This window comes from Protopterus annectens, chromosome 11.part0 (assembly GCF_019279795.1).
Source record: "Protopterus annectens isolate FY-2018-M chromosome 11.part0, PAN1.0, whole genome shotgun sequence".
Taxonomy (NCBI): Eukaryota; Metazoa; Chordata; order Ceratodontiformes; family Protopteridae; genus Protopterus; species Protopterus annectens.
Genome location: NC_056745.1, coordinates 849,503,497 through 849,529,390, shown reverse-complemented (window position 1 = coordinate 849,529,390; position 25,894 = coordinate 849,503,497). Strand labels below are relative to the sequence as shown.

Sequence of the window (25,894 nt, the reverse complement as noted above, 5' to 3'; positions counted from 1 at the left end):
GATCAGAAGACAAAAAGCTGTTAGTTATCTCAAAACCCACAAGAAAACCTGGTCACTCTCTGTATTCATACTCTGTCTCTATATGTTGGAATTCACTACCTCTAGCTACCAGGTTTATTTCTGGCCTAACTCATTTCAAATTCTCTTAAAAATATATATCTCAAAAGTACATGGCTCTGCTCCTGCATAAAGCCTGCCTAATGCTCAGGTCTTCCTCTTTCTCTCATATTTCAATCCCTCACAGACTGCAAGATCCTAAAGCTCTTGTAACCCCTTCTCTGCTTCTATACCATATCCTTAAGCTGTTGCTCAGGCTTTATTGCTTCTATTCTTCTTAACTCTCTCTCACCATATGTCTGCCTCACTAACTTTCTCGCTGCTATTTCTACATCATGTCTGATGAGAGTGACTACTATCACCTGTAATGTTTTAACTGAATATAACTGTTTAGATGTGTAGTAAGATATTACAACATCTTGTAGGAGTTTGTCCTTTCAACTTATTTTTTGTATAGTATTTCTAATGTAATCTTTATTGTATACTGAATGTGGAGCTTTTCTCCCCAGGCATCTGCTGAAAACTGGTTCTGTAGACCCAGTCAGACCACACCAGTAAACAAATGTCAAATAAATAAATAAATAAATAAACCTTCAGATGAGAAGGATCTAGCTGACAAGTAGAGTGCAGGCAGCTCTCACATAGCTGCTTCCATAACTGCCACCTTAGCATTTACTCAAGGTAAAAATGAACCCTCAAAACCTAATGGGCATGTCTCTGAAAAAATAAAAAGTGGAAGGAGTCCAATTCTAAATCACCTGAAGTTTTGAATGACTGTAGTGACAGCGGTACCATGGCGTTTAATTATCTGACACAATGTTCCCCAGTGAGATACACTTCCTACTGGACTCGCTGTAGATAGATGTGTCCTAGTAAAGTAGTCTCCTGCAGATACTTGTGCTCAGTTTAAGATCCCATTATAGATTGTAGTGCACCTGTACAGGAGATTACTGCAGATAACTGGGTTTCAGCACAGTCTGCTCTCTTGTGCACTTCTCCTCTGTACAGGCTTTTATTTATTTAACATTTGTTTACCGGGACAGTCCGACTTGGAACAAAGCCAATTTTCAGTGGAGACACAGGGAGAAATGCTCCAGACTCATGTCTTTGTAACATGGGAGGAAACCGGAGCACCTGGAGGAAACCCACATGAATGCAGAAAGAACATGCAGACTCCGCACATAAGGCACTCCAGCCAAGAATTGAACTGGAGAACCTCTTGCTGTGGTGCCTTCTGTGTGGAGTCTGCATGTCCTCCCTGCGATCGAGTGGTCTCCAAATGACATGCGTGAATGGACGTGCCTTCACTGAAGGTTGGGCATCGGGCTGGCAACTCGGCACCATAAAAAAAAATCCACTGCCAATCATTAGCAGACCGGAGTTCCGCTGTGGCAACCCCTAACCAGGAAAAGCAGAAAAGACAAACAAACCAGGACCACACAAAACAGACATTATTAAGGGATATTAATGTGCTGACTATGTCAGGGTGCTTATTCACTGCACTGTTTCTAGGGGGGTTGTATGTACAATACATGCATGTCAATGTCGTTGACGACTTCAGGAAAGACTTATTTTCTGTCAGCTGGTAAGATTTTTTTTCACAAATTTCATAGTTGCAATACTGTAATTTGTCAGGCATTTTGAACTTTTTCAATCATTTTGAATAAACAATGCATTAATGTCTTTGTGAAATTATAATGTCTACTTTTGGTTGCTGGCTAGATCTCTAGTTTGATCACCCCCCCCCTCTCCAATTTCACAATTGCAGATACATGTCCCAGCATCCATACTCACTATCTCAGCTAAAGCTAACTATTCTTCCAATCCTATGTTATTAGTAGTCAAACCATTATTTATTTTTTTCTATAATAAATCTTAAGGTGTGGGAGATATTATATAATAAAGTGCCCATGTCAATATTCAGAGATAACCGCATGCTGGTGTCAGCAGATTTTGAGACTGAATTGACAATCATCACTTCAGAGTTTCAAAAATCTGACAATCTTTTGGGACTTAATACCAACAAAATCAAGATAACTGTCTTCCCTACCACTCAGTCATGCAGATGTACATCTGTGGCACAACATAATCCCTTTATTGTTGCCATGACACTTTGGACTGACTACACAGCTGGGTATATTCCTAAATCTCTTTATAGAAATGATAGTTTCCCTTAACATGAAACCATCATGTGGCTTATTCTTGTGTGGGAGCATTTGTGAAGGAGGCTGCAACTGTCTGCCCTAGACTGATTCAGAGCAGTTTACATGAAGTCTTCAGCTATTTTCTATTATATGGTCAGGCATGTTCTATTGCCCTCTGTCAATTCATGGTTATTAATGCTAAAAAAGCTAGGAGTTAATTTCATACGTGACCACAAACATCATGAAACATTACTCCAGGATATATCAACCATACGTGGAATGGTTAATAGATGATTGCAAACTTTGTGCTCAAGTCTGTTTGTTGCATAAATTATGCCCAACTATTGGTGAATTTGGAAGGAAAACTTACTCAAGCTATGCTGGAAGCAGTGTCATGCAAGCTCCCACCCATACTTGTCAACCTCTTACTACAAGAAATCTAGAGAAAGACAAAAACAATGGGGGGGGGGCAATGGCTCAAAATAGGGACAGATATTAAATATTGCTTGTATAAACTTAGAAAGTAGCTTGAATAAAAGGATCAGTGTCACCATGCATTTTTTTGAATGACATGATGTCTGAAACTTAAATCTGTGCCATTATTTAGTGTATTCAATCCTCACTGATTTGCCAGAGAATCATAAATTTGATGAGGAACATACCAAAAATATGAGGCAAAAATGTGGACATTCTGTAAAAATCTGGACAGTTGAGAGCTATGCTTCCATCCTAAATGCCTTGTTATGATTTCTTAAATTAAGGCTCAAAATCCTTAAGTCTATGGACTATAAGAATTACCTATTAAGTATTAAGGCAGCCTTGCAAAATAACCAAGTGTATGGATTTCTTCAGCATATATTTTTTGTTATGCTATTGCCTCACCACTTAAAATCAGTGGTTCTAAATAGCACTGTTGAGACTAGTATTCTAAGGATGCTCAATGACTAGTGGACACATTACAGTCTACAGAATAAGGCACAATCTCTTTTGCATCTTTTTTCATATCTGTAATAAATGTTTGGTTCTTCAAAGGCTTGTTCCTGCAATATCTTCTATAAAACACACAGACTTTTCTTCATGGCTTAAAAAACTTACAGAGTTTACAGTATGAACATTTCACAGTCTTTTACTGAATTTATCAATTTCTGGAGGCCAACTGAATGACTTCAATGGAGTTAGAATCTTAGCTTCCTTAGCATGGCATTCATCCTCACAGATTCATGGGTGGGACTTAATATACAAACAAGCCAGATACATAGCTTATTCTATGACAAAGGCACCATTCCATCAGTCCATCAGACATTAACAATTCCAAAGGCCTGAGAATACTTCAGTCTCTGGAAAACATGATGGGTACTAACATTGTATAGTTACAGGACTCCTACTCACATTCTGCGAAAGGAATGCAGTAAAGATAGTTATGATGTCTGTGGGTTTTATTCATAATGTCCTACTACTAAGGCAGTCTGAGTTAGAGTGACTTGATGGTCATGGCAACACCACACATGCAGATAGGGTTTGTACTGAATTGTCGACAGCTTAGGTTGTTGAATGCTTAATCATCGACACCTAAGCATCTAACGCTTACAATAGTGAAGAGCCACATTGTCAAATTCTTTCCTCAGGAAAGAATTTGTGTGGCCGTTATTGGGATTGGCCTTTTCCCCAATGCAGAGCGATCTCTGAGTTGGTATATTTAGTTAGGGTGGGTGTTTGTTTATTTTCTTTATGGACGGCCACCCGAATTCTTTCCCGAGGAAAGAATTCGATGATGTGGCAGTTCGTTATTGTTAGCTTTCGACACTTAGGTGTTGATGTTTTAGGATTCCACAACCTAAGCTGTCACTATTATGATATAGATATTGCAGATACCCTGCTGTACAGGCATTTTGATATTGGGTTAGCAGATACACACACACACACACACACACACACACACATATATATATATATATATATATATATATATATATATATATATATATATATATATATATATACTCAATGTATATGGTGAAGCAATTGGTCACTCAAGTGTCACTCATGAGCAGGCATTGTAAAACTCTACTTGTGCACCACTGAAGACACCTTACATGACTACCAAAAGATTATGCTAATAAGTTTATAAAAGCTGTTCCCTGCAGAAGATGAATTTGTTAATAAACGAGATAGGCTCCCTCTGGTTCAATTTTAATCTGACACATAGTGTTACATGAAATATATTAGCTTACAACAGATGTGTTTTCAGGTGTATTATAATAAACCCTTATTCCCCAGGTGAGTGCAGGTTCCCATTGTTAAATTATTAGGCATTAATTCTGATTAGTTTTAATGAAAAGTATCTATACTGTGTCTTCATAATTGCAGAGTGCTGAGACAAAGTACCTTTTACTGTTACACTGTTCAGGTTAGCTAAGTGATGTAGTTACTTGATAATTTGCGATATCATTACTCATTATTTAATGGAACTTTTTGTAGCTTGGTCTAACCTACTGAACCAGTCATTCAAAGTCTTCTTATAGGTACACAGGCAAGTACTAAGCTAATTAACCTTTCAGCCATTTTAAGCCTAGTCAGTTTCTGTTGGTGGGAATCAAACCCTGTACCTCTTATCTGTGAGCTAAACAACTTAACCATTATGTCAAACCCCACCAGCAAAATGCAGAAATATATATTTTGCATAGTATTTACTCTTGTTAAACTTTAAGTGCCTAAGGGAACAAAAAATTACAATCTGATTCAATCCCTAATCCCTAAACATACCTGGATTGATCCATGATCAGTCATCACCCATGTCACCTTGTTTCTCTGAACAGGATCACTTCATTAGACATGGTTTTTATCATGCATCTGATTTTCATAATACACAACAAATATAGCATCAAATAAAAAAATGCTTTTAGATATTTAATTACATATTGAAAAATTATTTTATTTATACATTCCACGAGGAAGCAGAGTACATTTAAGTGTTTTCTTTTAAACAGATCAGCATGAAGTTTTGTCTTCTATATTGTAAGTTTCAGAGCCTGAAACAGAACTGTGTGTTCCAGAAAATATTGCAGATGTAGATTTCTTTGACTTCCTTTCTGTACAAAAAGGTCAATCCTCCAATGTTTCCACCTTTGATTATTACCATGAGATGCCTAAAATATCAGGACAAGCTGTATTTACATAGCGATAATTTCTCAGCTCTCGGGTTAGTGAGCTAATTATCACAGTCAACATAACTGCACCAGCAAGGGACCAAAATGTAAACACCGAACAATGAGTGTTAACCAGTATTTTTCCTAGCCACAATATTGTCTACTTTCAAACAAAATGATAGTATTAGCATTTTATTTTTTATTAAGGACAGTCAGATATTCTCATTATCAAAGAGAGGAAGTCCTAGTTAAACAAGAGGCGGAATATGGAAAATACCAACCAGTCAGTATATAACAAAACAGAGGGCTTGCGTGCCATATGAAAGCAAAAATCTATTTGTACCTTACAGCAGCAGTAGGGAGTTTTACTTTCTATTATTCAATTTAAATGCTTTAATTATAGTGTGGCAATCATTATGTTTTATTCTCAGTTACATAATATTTCCTTACCTTTGAGCTACTGTCTGTTGTTGCCCTTGTAAAATTTTCCATCCAGCTGTTCACATCAATCTTAATACCAACCACTGGGGAAAAAAGCATATTATCACTTAAAGACATAAAGCAAAAAAAACAACTCAGAAACACTATGCACGTTTGACCTTCAGTTTCTGTGAAATTTATTTAATTGATAGTATGCAATCTGTGCATTGTATGTAATATACAAATATTAAAGAAATCCACAATTACTTAGTCCTCTAATGTATTTCTAACAAAATATTAACAGCGTAACTATTAAGTAAAGTATTAAATTCCCAATAGCATAGTTTAATAAATATGTTGCTTTGGTTTCCTTTTACAAATGTGAAGCATGTTTTTTGGCTCGTCATTCATCCAAATCAAATACCGACAATGGTGAACCAAAAACAAAAAAGCAGAAAATTGTTTGCAAGGGCAAGCCCTTTCCACATCCCCAAAAATTATACATGCCAACTCCACAGTTGCACTGCATTGAAGAAAAAGGGGAAAATTTCCTGAAAAGTGTACTACCAGCCTGCACAATATAATACATTGCAGTGAAACTCACTGGGACATTGTATTCTCACGTTACAGCCGCCCACGGAAAGTGCCAGTGCCTGTTGCTTTATACAAGATTAATTTCAGGAATCATCCAGAATCAAAGAATAGTAATAGAAGCATATAGTTTATTTCAAGGATACTGTCAACCTCAGTGTTTAATACAGCAGTACCATATCCCTTGAATACAGCATGTCTCAGTTCAAGAAGAGTTGAATGAAAAACACATTTTTAGTTGATGTTGGGTATAGTAAACTTATGCCATAAATTAAATAATCAGAATTTCATAGCTTCTTTCTTTTTCTTTTCTTATTTATTTATTTTTTTTTTTTGGAAAGGAGTGGACTCTAGGTCTATCCTAGAGATGGACACTTGCTCTTCTGTGTGCCCCTTCACATATCATTACTTGGTACTAAAAACCTGACTCAGTCTCCAGAGTAACAGCTGAATTTACAAAAGCCATAATTGTAGGATGTCTAAGCTCGGATTCTACTCTGTCCAACCTTTTTTCCAAACCTGTGCCAATCATCGCATATAGTTATGGCTACTTCAACTGTAGTCTAGTTAGTTGTGTAAGTTAACCTTCCATAACAGGACATGTTCAGAGAGATCGTTGTTGCAGTATGAGCACCCTTCCACCTTCCCTCTTTTCTTCCTGCTATTTCCTTGGTTGGGGTGGGGTCTCTACTTTACCTTTGCCCCCCGCCCCCCCAACATGAAAGTATCTGCTGATTTTGACCAGTTACAGTACTTAGGCTTCAGCATACCCTTTGGCCAAGAAAGCTCTGTGGTTTTTCATGTCTGTACAACCTTCATCCTTCTTATACCAGCATGTACTTTTGTGCTAAAGGAGGGTGTACAGGGCACAAAGAAGGAGCCCAAACCTTCGTAGACTGGCTGAACATCCAGCGTTGTCTGTATATGTCCCACATAATTACAGCTACTGCATTAATGAGCTATTTGAACATCTATGCAAGATGATCAAATAGCATACACAACTGTACTATATATATATATATATATATATATATATATATATATATATATATATATATATATATTATTATTCAAAGGCACAATTTGTGTTTGATATATATATATATATATATATATATATAGAGAGAGAGAGAGAGAGAGATTTTTTTTTTTTTTTTTTTTTTTACCCTCATTGGTTTGACTAACATGAATGTCGACATTCTGAAGGTAAACCACTCTACACCGAAAATGGAAATGTCGACTTTTAAGTACACATGCACCAAGGCTGCTTCAAGGTGCATGCAAACATTATTTAAAAAAAAATTATATAACATCCCCTCACACCCTTTAATTATATTTACTAACTCAGAGACTGCACAAACACTGGATAAAGGTAATATTACCATACCTCGGGGATTGTCGCCCTTGCACACCTGTCCATGTATATAATGCAGCAAATGCAGTCAATTAAACTCTCTGTCAATGAAACCAATGGAACCCATAAATATATATTGAAAGAGAGTGAGAGATATAAGAGAGAGAGGGAGAGAGAGAGATAAACACACACACACACACACACACACACACACACACACACACACACACACACACACACACACACACACAAAGTAAATGTACAAGTATGAAGATACCATACAGTCTGTCTTGGGCACTGCAAAATAAAGCAATATAAATATGGAATCTAGATCAAGATTCTGATATAATGATAACTGAAGCCTTACACAGCCATGTGGATCACAAGTGGCCAATGGGAATGCATATACTATTGTCAAGACATTGGATTCTACAAAAGTTGTAGGTTTTCTTAAAACAAACCACATGTACAACACTGAAAATATCATACATGATAGACAAGGTATGCTCCACATTGCTGTTATCCAGACATTCCAGAATAGTTTGAAATGTCACTAACAGTGTCAGTGGTGCAACAGGCTATGGGTTCTATTCCCATACCAAGTAGATGGAATGCTGTCACTGCAGTGCAGCATAAAAGTAGTCAGACACTCCTGAGTGTGTCATCTTTTAGATAAGATGTTAAACCAAGGTCTCATCTACTTGAGTTGGTGGTAGCTTAGGTAGATGCAAAAGATCCTGCGATACCTAAGTAAAACAATAGAGGTTGCTTTGCTATCACATACATTATTTACTTGATATTTACACATTAAATCAGTTTTAGAATTTCTTCATCTGTAATTCAACACATTTTTTGTACAAAAGTTTTCCATTCCCATTTTGTTAATTTTCATCTATCTTCTCCAATGCATTTTCCATAACCATTTTCTTATTTCTGTAAATACATCTTTCTCTATTCTACTTTTGTTATATAATAGTCCCTTACACCTTCTTTCTCCTAAAATTCAGATTGTAACAAATATTGTATCCCTTTTATCAATTTCCTTTTTTGTCCATTTTTCATATCTACCATACAATATAATTTTCCATATTCATTTCCTTAAAATCTTCCCAATAATATACATTTTCCCCAAAAGACATATATTTACATTCTAAAACACACTGTTTTGCAGTTTTCCTCTATGTTACAATCTTAACATTCTTTCTGATATTACTTTATATTACTTTATATTTCACATCCCCTTAACAGGAAACATGTTTAACAAAATTTTTCATAAAAAGCCCAGAGCTACTCTGAGTTTGGCTTCTTTTGTCAGAGGTCCAGAGTGATTCTGCTTTAATCCAAGGCATGCAAGAGAAATAACAAGAAAGTATATATATTTTGTGTGCATATTGCACTTTTTGCACTGCATTTTGTCTGATCACTGATTTTTTTCTGCTTTTTACTGGTGTGACTGCATATTTTCTACACTTGTTTTAAACTGTATTTTCAGCCTAGATAGCATAGTCTAGATTCATACCTGTTGAATCCAGTCTGTTTTTGTTACACTTGAGCACTAAAACCAGTCATCTTACATTAAGGAAGGCTCATCTGCACTCCTGTGGCAGAACAATGTGGATACAGCCTTGTCTGAGAAGGGGATTGCCTGAGGAAGGTTCATTGTGCATTTTCCTAATGGTATACTAGTTATAAACTGTTTAATTTCACCTGTTTTTAAGTCTCATGTTTGCTCATAGCTGTGTTTCCAGAAATGGGGGTGAGCGATGCCATGTATAGATGTAAACGCCCCATAACATAATATTTCCATAAACGTCTGTCAGTGGAACCTTCTCAAGCTTCCCGGTTGCACTGCAGGCAACTTAACTGCATACTGGGCAGCTTTTCCACAGTTTTTCAATCCTAACCCTCAATAAAATAAGCCCCGTTGTTAACACTAGAGCATAAAATGGTCTAACTGCCCCACCCTTAATAGTACCTATGGCATGAACCTGTCATAATGGATGGTCAGTTTCCCACCATTTCTCCAGCCAGCCTGATTGACGTGGGCATCCTGAGGCAATGCAGTAACTGCCTAACTTCCTCATCTATAAGGACAAACACTTACTCCTAAAAAAAAAACCAAATGCCATCTGTGAGAAACGTAACTACACCATGAAACTACTCACATAACAAAAAACAGGACATCAAACAGGTTGTCAGCACACACTTCACATCTCACACAAGATAAAGTCATGACCCATAAACCCACATACACGAAGGTACTCACTAGAAGCCTACCAAAAGATCAGAGACCTCCCAAGTGCACTGCAAGAAGTATAGAAACCACCACACATAATAGCAAATACACCAGTGTCTCAGCAAACAAGTCCCTAAGGCAAAAAACTCTAAAGCAAATGTGTTAGTCACAGGTAACTCAACAGTTTGACCCACAAATATCCCCCTCACTAGGCTGGGCAAGGGGAAGGTCATGGTGAGCTGCCTGTCAGTTGCCACGATCCATCAGATTATACATGTACGCAAGTCACTCAACAACAAGTGCATTATGGGTCTGTCATAGTCCAAGTTGGGATGAATAACTTGTGATGTACCTCGCTCGACTATATGAAGAGAGGCATGACTGACATCTCAGATTATGAGTCCGAGACAGGTAAGACCCTAGCACTAAGGAGCATTTTACTTTCACCCACGATGATGCCACAGTATAAACAAAAAATTGTAAACTTCAACAACTGGCTTTGCCTCTGGTGTCAGTACAGAGGGATCCCGTATCTGTCAGTCTGGTATGACATGGTCGACAAACCATGCTGTTTTGCCAGAAATGGTCTACACCTGTCTCCTCTAGGCTTTTGGAAATTGGCAAAGGCACTTGCCTAGCCCATAGTGCCTTTTTAGGGAATGTTAAAAGAACTAAATTTGTGATGTAATGAAATCCACTCGAGGCAAATTAAGGCTCTGCTGCTTGATGCTAGAAGGCTAAACGTGAACCTGCTCTCCTTGGAAGTACTCCTCACCTTGGAAGTTGCTGATGTCAGTGCAGTCAATGAGACATGGTTCAAGGCCATGGAAAGTACCCCAGCCATTCAAGGCTATGATGCCTTCCACACATTCAGTCATCAAAATGAGCATGAAGGAACAAAGTTGGAGGGGTATTGATCTTCATTAAAACCAAGTCCACCCAAAGAATGGTCAAACAGCATGACTGTCTCAAACTGCTCTATGGCCAGCTAAGCCTAGGCAAAATGCCCAACCACATCATTGCTAGCTATAGTTCCCCCCATGAACCATGAAAACCACACAGCCTACATAGACTTAATGGAATCACTCTTCATACAACCCAACACTTTAGTCATGGGTCATTTCAACTATCCTTCCATCAACTGGGTGACATACAGGAGTACAAACACACAAACCCAGAGGTGCTTGGACATTGTCATTTCAAATGTTCTGGAACACATAGTTTGCACCCCCACAAGGGGCTCAAATGTCCTAGACATTGTACTCATCAACATGGGGAGTCACTGCACTCCCCCCCTGTGTGATGCCTTCTCTAGTAAGGTTGGACCATAAAACTGTCTCATTCAAAGTAACTATTGGTCCTGTCACCCCCGTAAGAGCAAACAAACTGAAGAACTTTTCCAAAGCAAACTTCTACTAAGTGATGGTATAAAAAGTTTTATACCCCTGCATTCACAGAAAACAATGATTCCTGTGCAGATGAGTACTCTGATGACTTGTACAAGCACTTAAGCAGCTGTACTGACTTGACTGCACCTGACCAGATTAAAACCAGATCCTCCTGAAAAAACAACCCATCCTGGGAAGAGGGAACTGACTCAGCAGAGGAAGAACTCCATCCTCAGTCTGAGCAAGCAAATCAAAAATCCAGTGAAATTCTCTAAAGCAAAGTATGAAGCTAAAATAGTATCCCTAGCTAAAGATGACCATAAGGCTTTCTTTAATTACATCCAAAATCTGAAAGGGAATGCCCATGTGCAGAACAGGTAATAGATGATACCACTTATACTACACCTGAGGAAATCACCAACCTGCTAGCTGACATATTTGGTGCAAACTTCACCTCCATGGCCCAACCAGCCCCTGCAGTCATACCCCAGACCATAGCGACACCATTCCTTTGCCTAGTATCTCTAGAGATCAGGTCTTATCTGCGCTATCCAAGGCCAAAAACATGGCCTAAATGGGGTCTGATAACATCCTATGATGCTTATTAAACAATCTAAAGTAGGACCTAGCAGGCCCACTTAGCGACCTCTTCAACCATAGCTTGAAAACTGGCTTTCTTCCAGAGGAGTGGCAAACAGCAACTGTAATAACCCTGCACAAAGGGGGGCCATTAACAGACCCCGGTAACAGTACACCCATAAGTCTTACCAGTCTCATTTGCAAGGCAACAGAAAGAATCATCATAGACCTTATCAACAAGGACATAGGCAACCTTTAAACTCTAGACCCAGCCCAATTTCCCTTCTTTAAGGATAGACTGTTCTTATTTAACCTAGTAGACTTCTTTCTTTGAGAAATTCACCAAAGCTCTGGATGAAGGTAAGACAGTGAATACTGCCTATCTTGACCTGGCCAAGGCTTTTGACACAATCCCCAACACGGGTATTATTTAAAAACTCTCTCAGCTGGGGATTAAACCCTACATCACTAGATGGATAGCAAATTGGCTCTCTAACAGAACTCATACTGTCAAAGCTGGTTACTCTACATCTACCAGTAGGGCTTTCACCAGTGGAGTACCACAAGTTTCTGTGATGGGCCCTTTACTGTTCAGGATCTACTTCTCAGAAGTGCAGGCTAAACTATACAGCCTTTGACCTACCAAGTTTACTGATGATTGCAAATTTCATGCAATCATCAAGTTCCCCCTAATGAAGTTAACATAGTACAGAAAGGGCTAACACAGACAAATGACTGGTACCAAGGCCACAATCTAAAAATAAATGCAAAAAAGTATATTCTTATTATTCCCTTTGGCAAAGTAGAATTCCCCAATAACTACAGTACTGACAACATCCCTTTAAGCTCAAACCCAGTGGTACAAGACCTAGGTGCATATGTAGATAGCAATCTGTATTTCGACAACAACTTTCCACTGTAGAAAATAAAGCATTCTAGACTGAGCACCTCATAAGTAAGGATCGTATCCAGGACAAAGGATGTTATAGCCCCACTGTACTCAAACCTCATCAGACCACTAACAGAGTACAATTATCCCTTTTGCATGTACCTCAACAGACACCTGCAGCAGCTGGACAGACCACAGAAATTCCTCATCCAAAAAAACACAGGGCCTTTAATGTATGTGATGTACGTGGACAGACAAAATGCCCTGTAATTTTACTCTGTATCATATAGATTGCTGACAGGTGATTTGTGCCTGGCCTACTGGGTAGAATCCAACCCTACCCTGATGGATATGTTCCGCATCCACAAATCTAATGCCACAAGAGTCACTCACTCTGGAGATCTTAATCTAGCCTTTGACATTAACAGAACATGCTGGAGAGACAAATATGTCTCCCAGAGACTGCCACTTAGTTCATGTGAAGCAGACCTCCCCAATGACCCTATTCAAGTGCAACCTGGACAAAAGGATGAGAGACCACAAACTCATCCTGGGGGTGGCACTCATGTCCCTCATGGACAGGGGCAGTAGGTGTTAACTTTAGACTAGCTTTGAAAAGTACGCCCACTTAATAAGGACAATCAAGGCAATTTGTGATTAATATGGCTAGGCTTGTCAGGCTCTATGGCCACTAGCCTAGTAAACTCCTATGAACCTATGAACTCTAGCTTGATATAAATCTTCAAACTTTTTCCTTTGTTTTTTTTAATCACTCCATGGATATACAGGAAAAATATTAAAATATTGCATTTTTTTCAAAGAGCTCATTTTTGTCTCACTACATTCAGCATTTTTGAATTTGTATAATTTTACCTTACATACATATCACTTTATTTCTCTATTTTTCATTATTTTTATTTTTACTTGTTTTCATATGTCTTCATACTTCTCATATAACAATATTTCAACCATTTTATTCAACCTGTTTTTCACACTATTATCCTAAAACAGGAGTTTTTAAGAAATGATTTTTCAGACCTAACCCCTTCTTCTTTTCACTACGAACCTATTGCATATTATTCCTTTTTTAAGAGGATTTGGTCTCGGACCCCAAATAAAATTGAAAACTATTGCTGGCAACTCCTTTTCCATCCCAAAATATATGTGTTTAACAAATACACTTTTTGTATGATAAATTAAAACTCTTCCACCATGGAAATATATATATTTTTTATTTCTTACAATTTCACTTTCTACTGATACAGTATGTTTTCATATTCTTCAAATGTAACCCCTAATACAGTAGTTTCCAGCTTACTATAAGTTCCATTTATCACATGTATTGCACCAACCCCCTTACTTTTTTCCTTTATTCACTATTAAACATAACTTTTAAAAATGTTTAATTCCCATCACATATTCATACATCCATTCTCTATATTTTGTTACAATAACCAATCATCTGCATAAGAGAGATATACAGTTTTCTTTCCCATCTCCCAACATACTTCAGCCACCTCTGAGATAAAAGTTTGAATAATTGCATTCTTTACAAGAAAAAATAGGGATACTCAAGAGAAACACCTGCTTAACTCCCATTCTTACCCTGATCTCTTTAACCAAACAACCATTTGCCAATACTCTCACCCATGAATTCTCATAATGAGCTTTTATAATTTCTATTATTTTTTTTGCTCATTCCATATGCTTTCAAGATTTCCCACATCACTTTATGTTTTATCTTATCAAATGCCTTCTCTATTTCACATGTATTCAACTTTATCTCATTTGTTTCTGCCAGGATCACACGTATTTCCTTTACGGTTAATATTTCCTCTGCCATCTTCCATTTACACCAAACTCATCATTTTTCTATTATTTCATTCAATATTTTTGCATTCTTTTTTATTATTCTCATAAATATTTTAAAGTCAGTATTCTCCAGAGTTATAGGTCTCCAGTTTCTTGTATAATTAATTTCATCTTATTTCCATATAAAGTTTATCACCCCATTCATGCACTATCCCTTTATCTTTTATCTATTCATTCATTTAATATTTTACAGAAAACCATGTTTCTTCCATTTCCGTTCACTTAGTCCTTCTAATCCTGGTGCTGACTCTTTTCTTACCTCTCTTATTACTTCCTGCATTTCATCCATAACAATGTCCTTTTCCACTTCTGTCCTAATAGCTTTAGGTTTTTTACCACACACTTGATGCTTATCAGTGTTTTCCTTTTCATACATTTTATTTACAAATCTTTGCACTATCTTCATTACTTCTTTTTGGTTATGTCTTACACCGCCATGTTCAGCAAATAGCAGATCTATTCTTCTTTTGTTTATTCTCACTTGCATTCCTAAATAAGATGAAGCTTCTCTATCTTAACCTTTAAACAAATATTGCCCAAATAACAGATTTTTAAATTTCTATCTGTATTTGTCATACAACTTTCTTTCTATTTTTCTTATCCTGTTTCATTTTTCCTAAATTTCTACTTGAAGATCTTCCATTATTTATATATATTTCTTTTTATTTATCACAATAATAAGCATATCAGAACATATTTCTGTATGCATAAATTGCAAATAACCTTACGTATCTTTTGTCTTTTCTTATATCACACCTTACCATCCTACCCAGTCTAGTTCTAATTATCGAAATATGACTTCCGAATCTCAGTAGATTGAGACAACACCAAATAGTTACTTAAAAGAATTTTCACATCGCCCAAATTTTAAACAGGGAAAGGAGGCAGTTGGCCATCATGGAGAACTTTGCCCGTTTCCCCACTATAGTGCGATCTCAGAGTTGGTATACATAATTAGGGAGAGTGTGGGTTTGACATACTTCTGTGTGTTTGTTGTTGAAAGTTGGCCAACAGCCTCCATTCCCAGTTTAAAATTCCAATGAAGTGAATGTTTGTTTAAGTGAACATTTAGTATTGTCGATTCGATCTAGTGAGATTTGAGTAAGTGGTATTTCGGTAATTAGATGTAGACTCATATATATATATATATATATATATAATATATATATATATATATATATATATATGTATATATATATATATATATGTGTGTATATATATATATATATATATATATATATATATATATATATATATATATATATATATCTCCATGGGTTTACTATCAAAATTTAGACGTTCACTTACATGAAGCTGGGAAGGTCAAAAGGATGTTTTCAAGTTTTTGTAATGACGATCCAGAAAATGTTTATATCCACATTACGGAATGGTAGTGTGCATTCGTTAATATGGAGAATCGACATTCTGATAACAGATTGCCCTACAGCAGGGATTGGGAAAGGTACCCTTTTCTCACTGTAGTGTGATCTCAGAGTTGGAATATATAATATGAAGGGGGTGTGGGGAGGTGCAGGGAGACTTGCTCCCTGCAAAAACATTTACAGTAACACAGGCTTTTGACATTGGAACTTTCGGTGTACAAATGTCAATTCCATGTTGCCATTTTCCAAAATTTTGGTAAGTTGTTATTACCAATTTCGCAAACTGGTTTGATCAAAAGGTGAAAAATGATTTTGATTTTCCACATTTTGATAGCAAACCACATATATGTAGTCCTTACATGGCACCTACTTTTGTCTTTTTCTAATAAACTAAATGTTTCAAATGTCATGTCAGAGAAGTCCTTAGTGCACACATTTATTAATGATCTTATGTCTTTTACATCAAATTCTAAAGGCAAAATTATATTATGCAAAACATATCTATTTAAACAAAAGTCAGTCTTTGTTTAAATTCTTACCACAAGATTCTTAATTCTGAACTGTTCACTTATGGTCTGTTGCCAAGTACTTCTTTCTGTTACCATAGCTGCTTGACTTCCTATTCTTACAGCATCAACATAAGATTTTTTTATACCCTGTTGATGTCTGCCTTTAGAACTAGTTACTCCACTAGCAAAATACAATTTGGTGTTGTGTGCTCCTTTATCTGCAAAATTCAGTGCTTTGACTATTGAAATTGTCTTTTCTTCTGCTTTTGTAATGCAGTCAACTACTTCACTCTAGTTTGCTTCTGCTCCATTTCCAGATTCATATTCAGTAAATCTTGTGTTGGTAATCTATCTCCCTCTAACTCTGGTTACAATCATTTTTTTTATTTCCAACAGCTGCAGTCACCTCTTGATCTGCATCTTCTGAAACAAACACACTGCTCTATCTCTGATAGGTTCATAGGTGGTTGCTAGGCAAACAGCCCAAGAGCCCAACAAGTCTAGCCATATTTATCCCAATTTGCCCCAGCTGTCCATAGTTAAGTGAGCAAAGTTCAAGAAGCATGAGTGTATGGTAAATAACATCCAATGCCTCTGTTCATGAGGGACATGAACGCCACCCCAGGAGTGAATTTACAATCATCCATTCATTGATCTAGGTTGTGTTTGAAGAGGATCAGGGAAAGGCTCTGCTTCACGTGAATGGGTACCTTGTTCTAAAGAAGGGGTAGTCACTGGGAGATGTATCTATCTCTCCAGCATGATCTGTACATGTCAGAGACTAGGTTAAAATCCCTGCAGTAAGAGACCCTCATGCAGTTTGATTTACGAATGTGTAGTGTTTCAAACAGGGACGGGTCAGAGACTGCCCTGTAAGCCAAGCACAGGTCACCCCATAACAGCCTTTAGAAAACAGAATACAGTGAAAGGGCTTTCAGTCTGTCCCCTTAGGACTTGTTTTGGGTGCCCTGTATTTTCTTGGTGAGAAACCTCTGCGGTCTCTCCAATGGTTGCAATTTTCTGGTTAGATACATGCAAAAGGGAAACCTGTATTCAATTACTGGTCTGATAATGGATGAGAATAATGGAATTATAGCATCTTTAGATGTATATGTGATGCCTTTGCTGATGAGATGTGTCACATTGAAGTATTTCCTTACCACTGTGGATACGTGGCGATTGAAGTTCAGATTGCTAGGGTCTATATCAGCATTTCGAAAATGTAATAGGTCGAATCACTAAATGTCAAACTGAAATGATCGACCTATTACATTTTCAAATGCCAATAAAAAATAACCCCCCCCGCAAAAAAAACCTAAAGGGTGTAGGCAGGAGGGCAAGCCCCCCTGCATCCCACACCCGCCGCTACTTAAATATACCAACTCTGAGACTGCACTACATTGAGGAAAACAGAAATCTCCCCTTACAGAGATTTCCGTTTACCCATTCAACATTTTGCCCTTTCGGCATTCTCGATGCGACAATATCAACTTCGATATTGTCAGCATTCGAGATGCTGATAGGGACCCAATTGCTATCCACCTGAGTACCCAAATCCCATACCATTGGGTCTACACTTATGAGGGTGCTGTCTATTTTGTAATTAACAGGGATGTTAGCTTTCTCATATGGAATAATAATGCATTTTTTTTTTGCATTTAGCTTCAATCTATGGCTTTGGCACCAATCATTTTTCTCCGCTAACCCTCTCTGTGGTATATCAGTTTTGCTGGGGGACTCAGTGTTTGCTCCCAAGTTGCAATCATCACTGAACTTATTCAGCTACAGGCCATCCACATTTGCCTGGAATTCTGAGAAATAACTTCCCAGCAGTAAAGTGCCCAGTACACAACCCTGTGGTCTGCTACTGGTGACTGGTCTTTTGCTAGAGGTGAAGTCACCCACTTTGACAGTACATGCTCTGTCATTTCCCTGTCGAGCAAAGCCACAGAAGTGATCCCTGGAGTGTATTTCCTATTTCCCATCCACTTATCAAGATTTTTTCTTGAAGAATGCTAATGAGGAACTTTGCTTGACATAGATGGGTAGCTTGTTCAAGAGTATGGGAAGTCTCTGGGGCAGGAATGTATCCTCCCAGCATGTCCTGTTTATTGTGGTGACAAGGTTTAGGTCCCTAGAGCATGTAGCTCAGAGGGATTGGGATTTCTTTAAGTGTAGCATGTCCAACAGCCCTGGGTTTGTCATAGCTTTATATGTTAGGCAGAGATCACGTCGGAGTAGACAATATCCTACAGAGTAAAGCTGGAGTTTTTTGAGACGGCCAGTTTAGGGCATCTGTTTGAGGCCAGTAATCCTCTTTGTGAGGTACTTCTGTGGCCTTTCCAGCTGCTGCAGATGTCTTGTGAGGTACATTCCAAAAAGAGCACTGTACTCTATATTGGGTCTAATGAGTGTCGAGTAGAGGGGAACAATGACCTCTTTTTTCCTAGATAAGAACCCTTTTGTGATGAGGTGTGCCACATACAAGGATTTTCTGACTACTGTGGCGATGTGATTATCAAAGGAGAGACTACTGTCCACCTGGGTCCCCAGGTCTGTTATCACACATTCGGCGTTAAGTAGACTGCCGCCTGTGTGGTAGTTCATGGATACAGAGTTTTTACCAATGGGGATGACAATGCACTTTTTGGCATCTGTCTCAGTGAGGCCCTACTGTAGGATGTCCACATCATTTGGGGATTCAACTATGGCTCCTAGTTTGCAGTCATCTGTGAACTTCATTAGCCAAAGGCCTTCTATGTTAGCCTGTACTTCAGAGAAGTAGATACCAAACAGGAGAGGTCCTAGGACTGAACCCTGTGGTACTCCACTTGTCACTGGTTTGAAGGCAGATTTGGAGTCTGCAACTTTTACAGTGTGGGTTCTGTCAGTGAACCAATTGGCAACCCATCTTGTGATGTAGGGATTTATACCTAGTTTAGTGAGTTTAGCTATAATTCCAGAATGGGAGATGGTGTTGAAAGCCTTGGCGAGGTCAATAAAGGCTGTGTGAACCACCTTACCCTTGTCTACAGCTTTGGTGACTGCCTCAAAGAAGTCGATCAGGTTCAAGAGGCATGATCTGCCTTTCACAAACCTGAACTGGGTGTGGTCCAGAGTTTGGAGGTTACCAATGTCTTTGTTTATGAGTTCCATGATTATACGTTCCATGGCCTTATGGACCAGGCTAATCAGGCTAACAGGACGATAGTTCCAGGGATCAGTGGTGGCTCCCCCTTTGTGGAGTGGGAAAACTGTTGCTGTGCACCATTTAGTGGGCACAAAGCCTGATGTGATACAATGATTGAACATGGTGCTTAGGTGGGGAGCCAGTTCATTCTGAAGTTCATGTAAAATGCAGCCTGGGATGTTGTCTGGTATCTGATGGATGCTGTGTTTTTGGCTTTAGAGAGTGCAGCTTTTACCTGCATAGTTGTGATTATAGGGACTCTGCATTCTTCCTGTATAGATATGGGCACTTTAGGGGGTGAGAGGGCGGTAACATTAGCATTGAACCTATCTGCCAGTACGTTGGCAATATCAGTTGGTTTTGTAATTTTTATGCCATTGTGCTGTAACTCAGAGTAGATTTGGGTTTTGCCATTGAGATTCTTGACATAGCTATAGAATGCTTTGTGGTTGACCTTAGAATCAGTGGCAATTTTGTTTTCATAGCTAGCTTTAGAGGATCATATAAGGGATCTCAGCTTCTTACTGAGGCTGACAGGGAACTCCTCCACTCATGGGATTTTACTCTCTTTTGCAACAGTTTCTTCCTTCTGTTGTAGAGCTTGTTTATGGCAGGGGACCACCAGATTGGCTTCCTTTTTAGAAGGATAGCGTCTTGGTTCTGTTTGGGATAGCATGATCCATGCACTCATGTAAGTGCTTATAGAGTGCATCTGTGTAGGATTCAGCAGTCGTAACTGTATTATCCATCTGTATGGGTGTCTTGAAGTTTGCCACTTCTGTCTTAAGAACCATGAAGTTGGTTTTGGAGAAATTGTTTACTGTGACTTCCTTAATGGGGGTGATGGCGGGATGTGGATATTTTTCTTTTGTTCATATGCACCCAAATAATTTTCTATGGCCTGCCCAGTCTCAAATATCAAGTCACAAAAGGTCTCTTTATTAATTAAAATGAATGCTCTTACCTGTTTTGCTTTGACACCCAGAGGTGCTACGACAAAGTCCCAAACCTTATACCTGTCCAAACATTCTTCTGTTTTACAGCTCACATCTACTGTATACTTTCTGCTTTACTTATGTTTACCCTTTCTTCCAAATAATCATCCCGCAACTCTCCCGGTTGGAGGGATGTAATTATGATTTTCTCAGAGGTAACTGTCTCTCCTTCAAACAATCTCCTCTGAAAGTTTTTCCTCTGAATATATCACTGTTACAGCTATGATTTTCTTTTTTTCCAATATCACTGTTTTTTTCTGCGCCCACACCATCAGAAAACAACTTCTGGTAGCGATTCTACCATTTCAACTACATTTTTATCAACCTTCACTTAATTTTCAGCCATAGCTGAATCAGCCATATTTTCTTCCTGTTCCTCCCAGCTGCATCCTCACCTGGGCAGGAAACAGGAAGTCAGGATGTGTAACACACAAATCCTTCCCCTGGCTACCAAGAGCAGAGGAAGTTCTCAGATGCCCTAGCTAAATTTCCCCCAGGTTATTTAAATATCAACTTGGGTCTCTACTGGAACCATCCTGGTCAGCAAAAGATAAATTAAATATTAACTGCCATAGAGATATCAGCATTATTAAAGAAACAAAGTAAGTATTTGTATTGCTACAAATTAAAAGAAAATGTAATCTTTGACTATGATCCGTAGCCAGACTCTCAAGCTACTCCACTGATAAAACCAATTGGTCTCTAAACCAATGAGGATTCTCGCAATAATGATTTCAATTTTCTACACACACATGCAGACACACACACACACACACACACACACACACACACACACACACACACACACACATGCATATTTAAAGTACATGCATTCCTCTAAAACACATAATGTTAAAGTGAAAGGAAAACTAAGTGCCTACATACCTGTACATGTAGATAGTAGATGGGGTAGAGCTGCCAAAATGGTTAATGTCTTTATCCCTTATATAAGATACAGAGTTTGATTCTGACCTATGGTTATTGGCTAAGCTTGTAATAGCATGCAGACTAATAGACTATTATTTACTTATGTACATACATTTCAAGCTATAATTTACTCCAAGGACCTTCAGTTCACAAGTTTAAGTCTAATCAGTGAAATACAAAAGAATGAACACTTAGTAAGAGACTAAGTATCTCACAAAACAAGTTTGTGCAAATAGATTAAACAGATCAGGCTAGAGTAGTTTCAGCTGGTATATGTGCATTTTAAGCATGTGCATCTTTCATAATTATTTTTATAATATTTTATAATATTTTACACTGAAACACATCTCCAGACTTTTCAGCTTTGTGTCCAAAGATAACCAGTATCATAGAGTTCAGTGTCTATAAAGTAACTCTGATTTCATGCCTCTGTATGATATAGAGGAAATTGTTTCTCACTGTTATGCTCACACTAACCTTAAGATTTTTTCATCTCTGAATTATTGCTTATATTTTAAATACCTAGTTATGCTTGCAGTACCATAATGTGTACTAATACACATCTCATGCCTTCTGTGCTATTGTTTTCATCAAGTAACCTGTGAATTTCTGCACTGAAACTGATTCTTAAAAGAAAACAGACATGCAGAGTAACTTCTTTTTGTATTACCAGATTGCTCCAAAGATACTGATGGCTCCACCTCAAATGCAAATGATTGTGATCAGAAATTCATCAAATGGCATCTGTCATTATTGTTTTACTCAGAAGAAAAACCTAAGCACAATTTCTCTTGCAGACTGTCTCAACACACCTCCTAAAATCATAATTTTTATTTTTTATTTTATTTATTAAGTGGGTAAACTCACCAGGCATAAGTACATTTTTAGACAAAATCCTGGAGCATTACCTGGTTAAATGTTTTTTTTCAGAATCATACAGAAGTCTAATGGAGAGTCTTTGTGCAGCCCCTAGCCTTAATCCCCTTTAGAAAACTGCTTGACGACTTCTGATATTCAGTATTCTCATCCATTGTTGAATAAAGACCTGATTAAACTCTTAACTGTATTACTTTTTTTTCCTCTACAAAGAGGACTTTCCTTATTTTTGTGAAGTTTTGTTAAGTTAACTGCAGACAGATCCAACTTTCTCAATAGTTATCTTTATTCCTAATCTTTTACTTTACCCTGCAGACTGTTCAGGCTACTGTTTGGAATACCACATTAGTGCTTCATGGATTACACTCTCTTTTTTTTTTTTTTACACACTCAGCCTAATGATTTAGTTATTAATGGTGCTTTAACCCCCTCACCAAAATAAAAGTTCATGGACTGATATTGTGCAATTAGATGAAAAGGACCAAGTTCAAGAGGTAATAAAGTGAAGAAGAAGAAGAACGTGCAGGCAAGAATGAGAATAATCCACCACCCATTATTGTATTAGGTGAGCCATGTCATAAGGAGACAAAAAAACACATTTTCCTTGTGTTGGAGAATTCCACGTTGAGAGGAATTTCTAATGTTCTTCTGAGAATGAATCCAGAGCACATTACTGCTCATTGGCTAAGAGCTGGAAATGCCTGTCATGTCAGAAGCAAACTTAAATTTAAAAATCCTCCTCCTTATTATACATATATTATTGTAGTAGGTTGACAACACTAGTATTGTGGTGCTTAAAAATGTGGTTCCCTAGATGGTGGGATTAAGTAACTCCCAAGGGTTTAGACTGATAGTGCTATTTTCCTAGTTCCTGTTATGCAAGTGTTAATAAAAAGTTGTCAAGGGAAATAACAAACATCATACTTAGAATTTCACTAATCAATTCTGACAAAGGAGTAATAACTTGCTTCACTAGAGATCATCTTTGTCTGAGGCATGCTGGATACAGAATAGTTGGTATTTCACTTAGAAAAGTTATTATTCATTTTTTTAGGAGCAGTGGGATGGAGGTGGGTATGGAGTTCAAAAATAAAAAAGTGCTTAAATTCCTTGAAAATTGTTTTTGTAATTGTTGAAGCATAAGCAAAAAATTGTAGACCTAAAATGTGTAACAGCAGGTGAAAAGTGTGATTTGTTGTGCTTCACTGAAACATGGTTTAATGATAGCAACAGATCTCTAATTATTCAAGGTTTTTAAGGGACATCTCGTGGTTCATTTCAACCACAAAGATGATGGAGTATATATATATATATATATATATATATATATATATATGTGTGTGTGTGTGTGTGTCTATAAAGTTTATCTGCAATACTATTCATGCTCCTGAGTTGTTGGAACTTTTGTTGGTAAAATTAAGAATGGTAAAATATATCTGAAAGGTGGGCATCTTCTGTAGCTCACCCAGCATAGGAAAAGTGCATGACAACAGGTCATGTGGTAATACCTGTTAATTATTTCATCAAGGATATGCAATAATCATGAGGGACATTTACTTTCTAGGAACTGACTGGAATTTTCCTTATACCGCATCTACTTTTGCAAACAAAATTATTGAAATTTGTACTTTATACAACTATGAAAAGACTACTAAATAACTAAGCAGGGATGATAACTTTATTGGATGTTATTTGATTAAATCACAGGACTAATTTAGTTTTAACTGTAATATTGGCATCCCAGTTGGAAAATGTTATTTTTATTTATTTAACATTTTTTACCGGGAAAGCCTGACTTGGAACAAAGCCAATTTTCAGCGGAGGCCTGGGGAGAAATGCTCCACGTGCATATCTTTGGAATCCCAATCGCTCCACACCTAAGCTCCAGAGACCTCAACATCATTACCACAATCAACAGAACGTGTTGGAGGGATAGGTTCATAACCCAGAGACTGCCCATGCTATGGAACTAAGGTCGGGTGGCACAATGCCAGGGAAATCCTATGGGCTAGGCTTGTAAAGGCTCCAGCGCCATTAGCCTAGTACACACCTATGAACCTATGTGGAAGGAAACCACAGCACCAGGAAGAAACCCACATGAATGCAGAGAGGACATGCAGACACTGCACAGAAGGCACCCCAGCCGAGAACTGAACCAGAGAAGCTCTTGCTGACCATTATCAGATCATTGTTCTAGTCAATGTGATATTGTGAGCAAAACTTAGACCAAGTGTACCCCTTAGGAAGTTTTATAGAACCGACTTTAAGTCTATAAATAAGAAACTTAACTCTTGGCATTGGGGAGGCAACTGGAAGGAATGTCAGTTGAAGAAAAATGGGATACATTTTATGGCAAATTAAATGCCTTAGTATACAGGTTTGTACCTGTTGGTGTGGCTAATCATCATGACAAGCGTTTCCCCCATGGTGGATAAAAAGGTTAACACAACTGAAAAACAAAACAAGGGTCCTCTGGAACAGGCATAAATGTACTTCATGTGCCACTATCAAATATAGATGCAATATTGAAGAAAAATCCTTGAGGAGTTTATTTCTAAAAATTAAATTCTTGATTAAAATCCTTGAGGAGTTTATTTCTGAAAATTAAAACTGACTATAAAAACTGGCTACCTGGGAATACTTAGGATCATAGGAGGTTACTAGGCTATTGACCTGGAAGTCATTTCAAGTCATCCTTTTCATTCCAATGTAATACTATAGATACTCTAGTCAGTACCCAGGATTGTGTTTAGTAATGGCTGCCCATGTCCAGGAGAGTTGTGGGTGCTATCCCCAGTAAGAATTTATGATGCCCCATCCACTTGTCTAGATTCCCTTTGAACAGTGTCATACAGGTGCTCTGCTTCACATGAATTAGCAGCCTATTCCAAAGAAGTGGCTGTCACTGGGAAACAAAGCTGTCCCTCCAGTACATCCTATTCAAGTCATAGGCTACATTTAGGTCAATGGAACGGGTAGCTCTAGTCCAGTTTGATTTACAGATGTGCAGCAAATTCATTAGGTTTGGGTCGGAGATTGCTCTGTAAGCCAGGGATAAATCTCCCCAAAGAAGTCTATATGACACTGAGTATAGTGACAGGGACTTTAGTCAGTCTGTTTAAGGCACATGCTAGAGTCCCTTGATCTTCTTAGTTAGAAACCTCTGAGGTCTCTCCAGTTGATGCAGGTGCTTTGTATGGTACATGCCGAAAGGGGCAATATAGTGAATTATGGGCATGATTACTGATGAGTATAGAGGAGTTATAACCTCCTTTGCTCTAGAGGTGATGCCTTTGCTAATCAGATGTGCTATATAAAAAGCCGTCCTTACTACAGTAG

General features: G+C 37.9%; 1 protein-coding gene across 4 annotated transcripts in view; it reads right to left on the bottom strand.

Annotated features, from left to right (window-relative positions):
- The window catches only part of CACNA2D1 (calcium voltage-gated channel auxiliary subunit alpha2delta 1), a 3,475,830-nt gene that overhangs the window by 138,937 nt on the left and 3,310,999 nt on the right, over positions 1–25,894 (bottom strand). For all 4 annotated transcript variants that reach the window (XM_044088264.1, XM_044088265.1, XM_044088266.1 and 1 more), the window contains one exon: positions 5,798–5,871. In XM_044088264.1, coding sequence (XP_043944199.1) covers positions 5,798–5,871 — 74 coding nt within the window. The remainder of the gene's footprint in view (positions 1–5,797; positions 5,872–25,894) is intronic.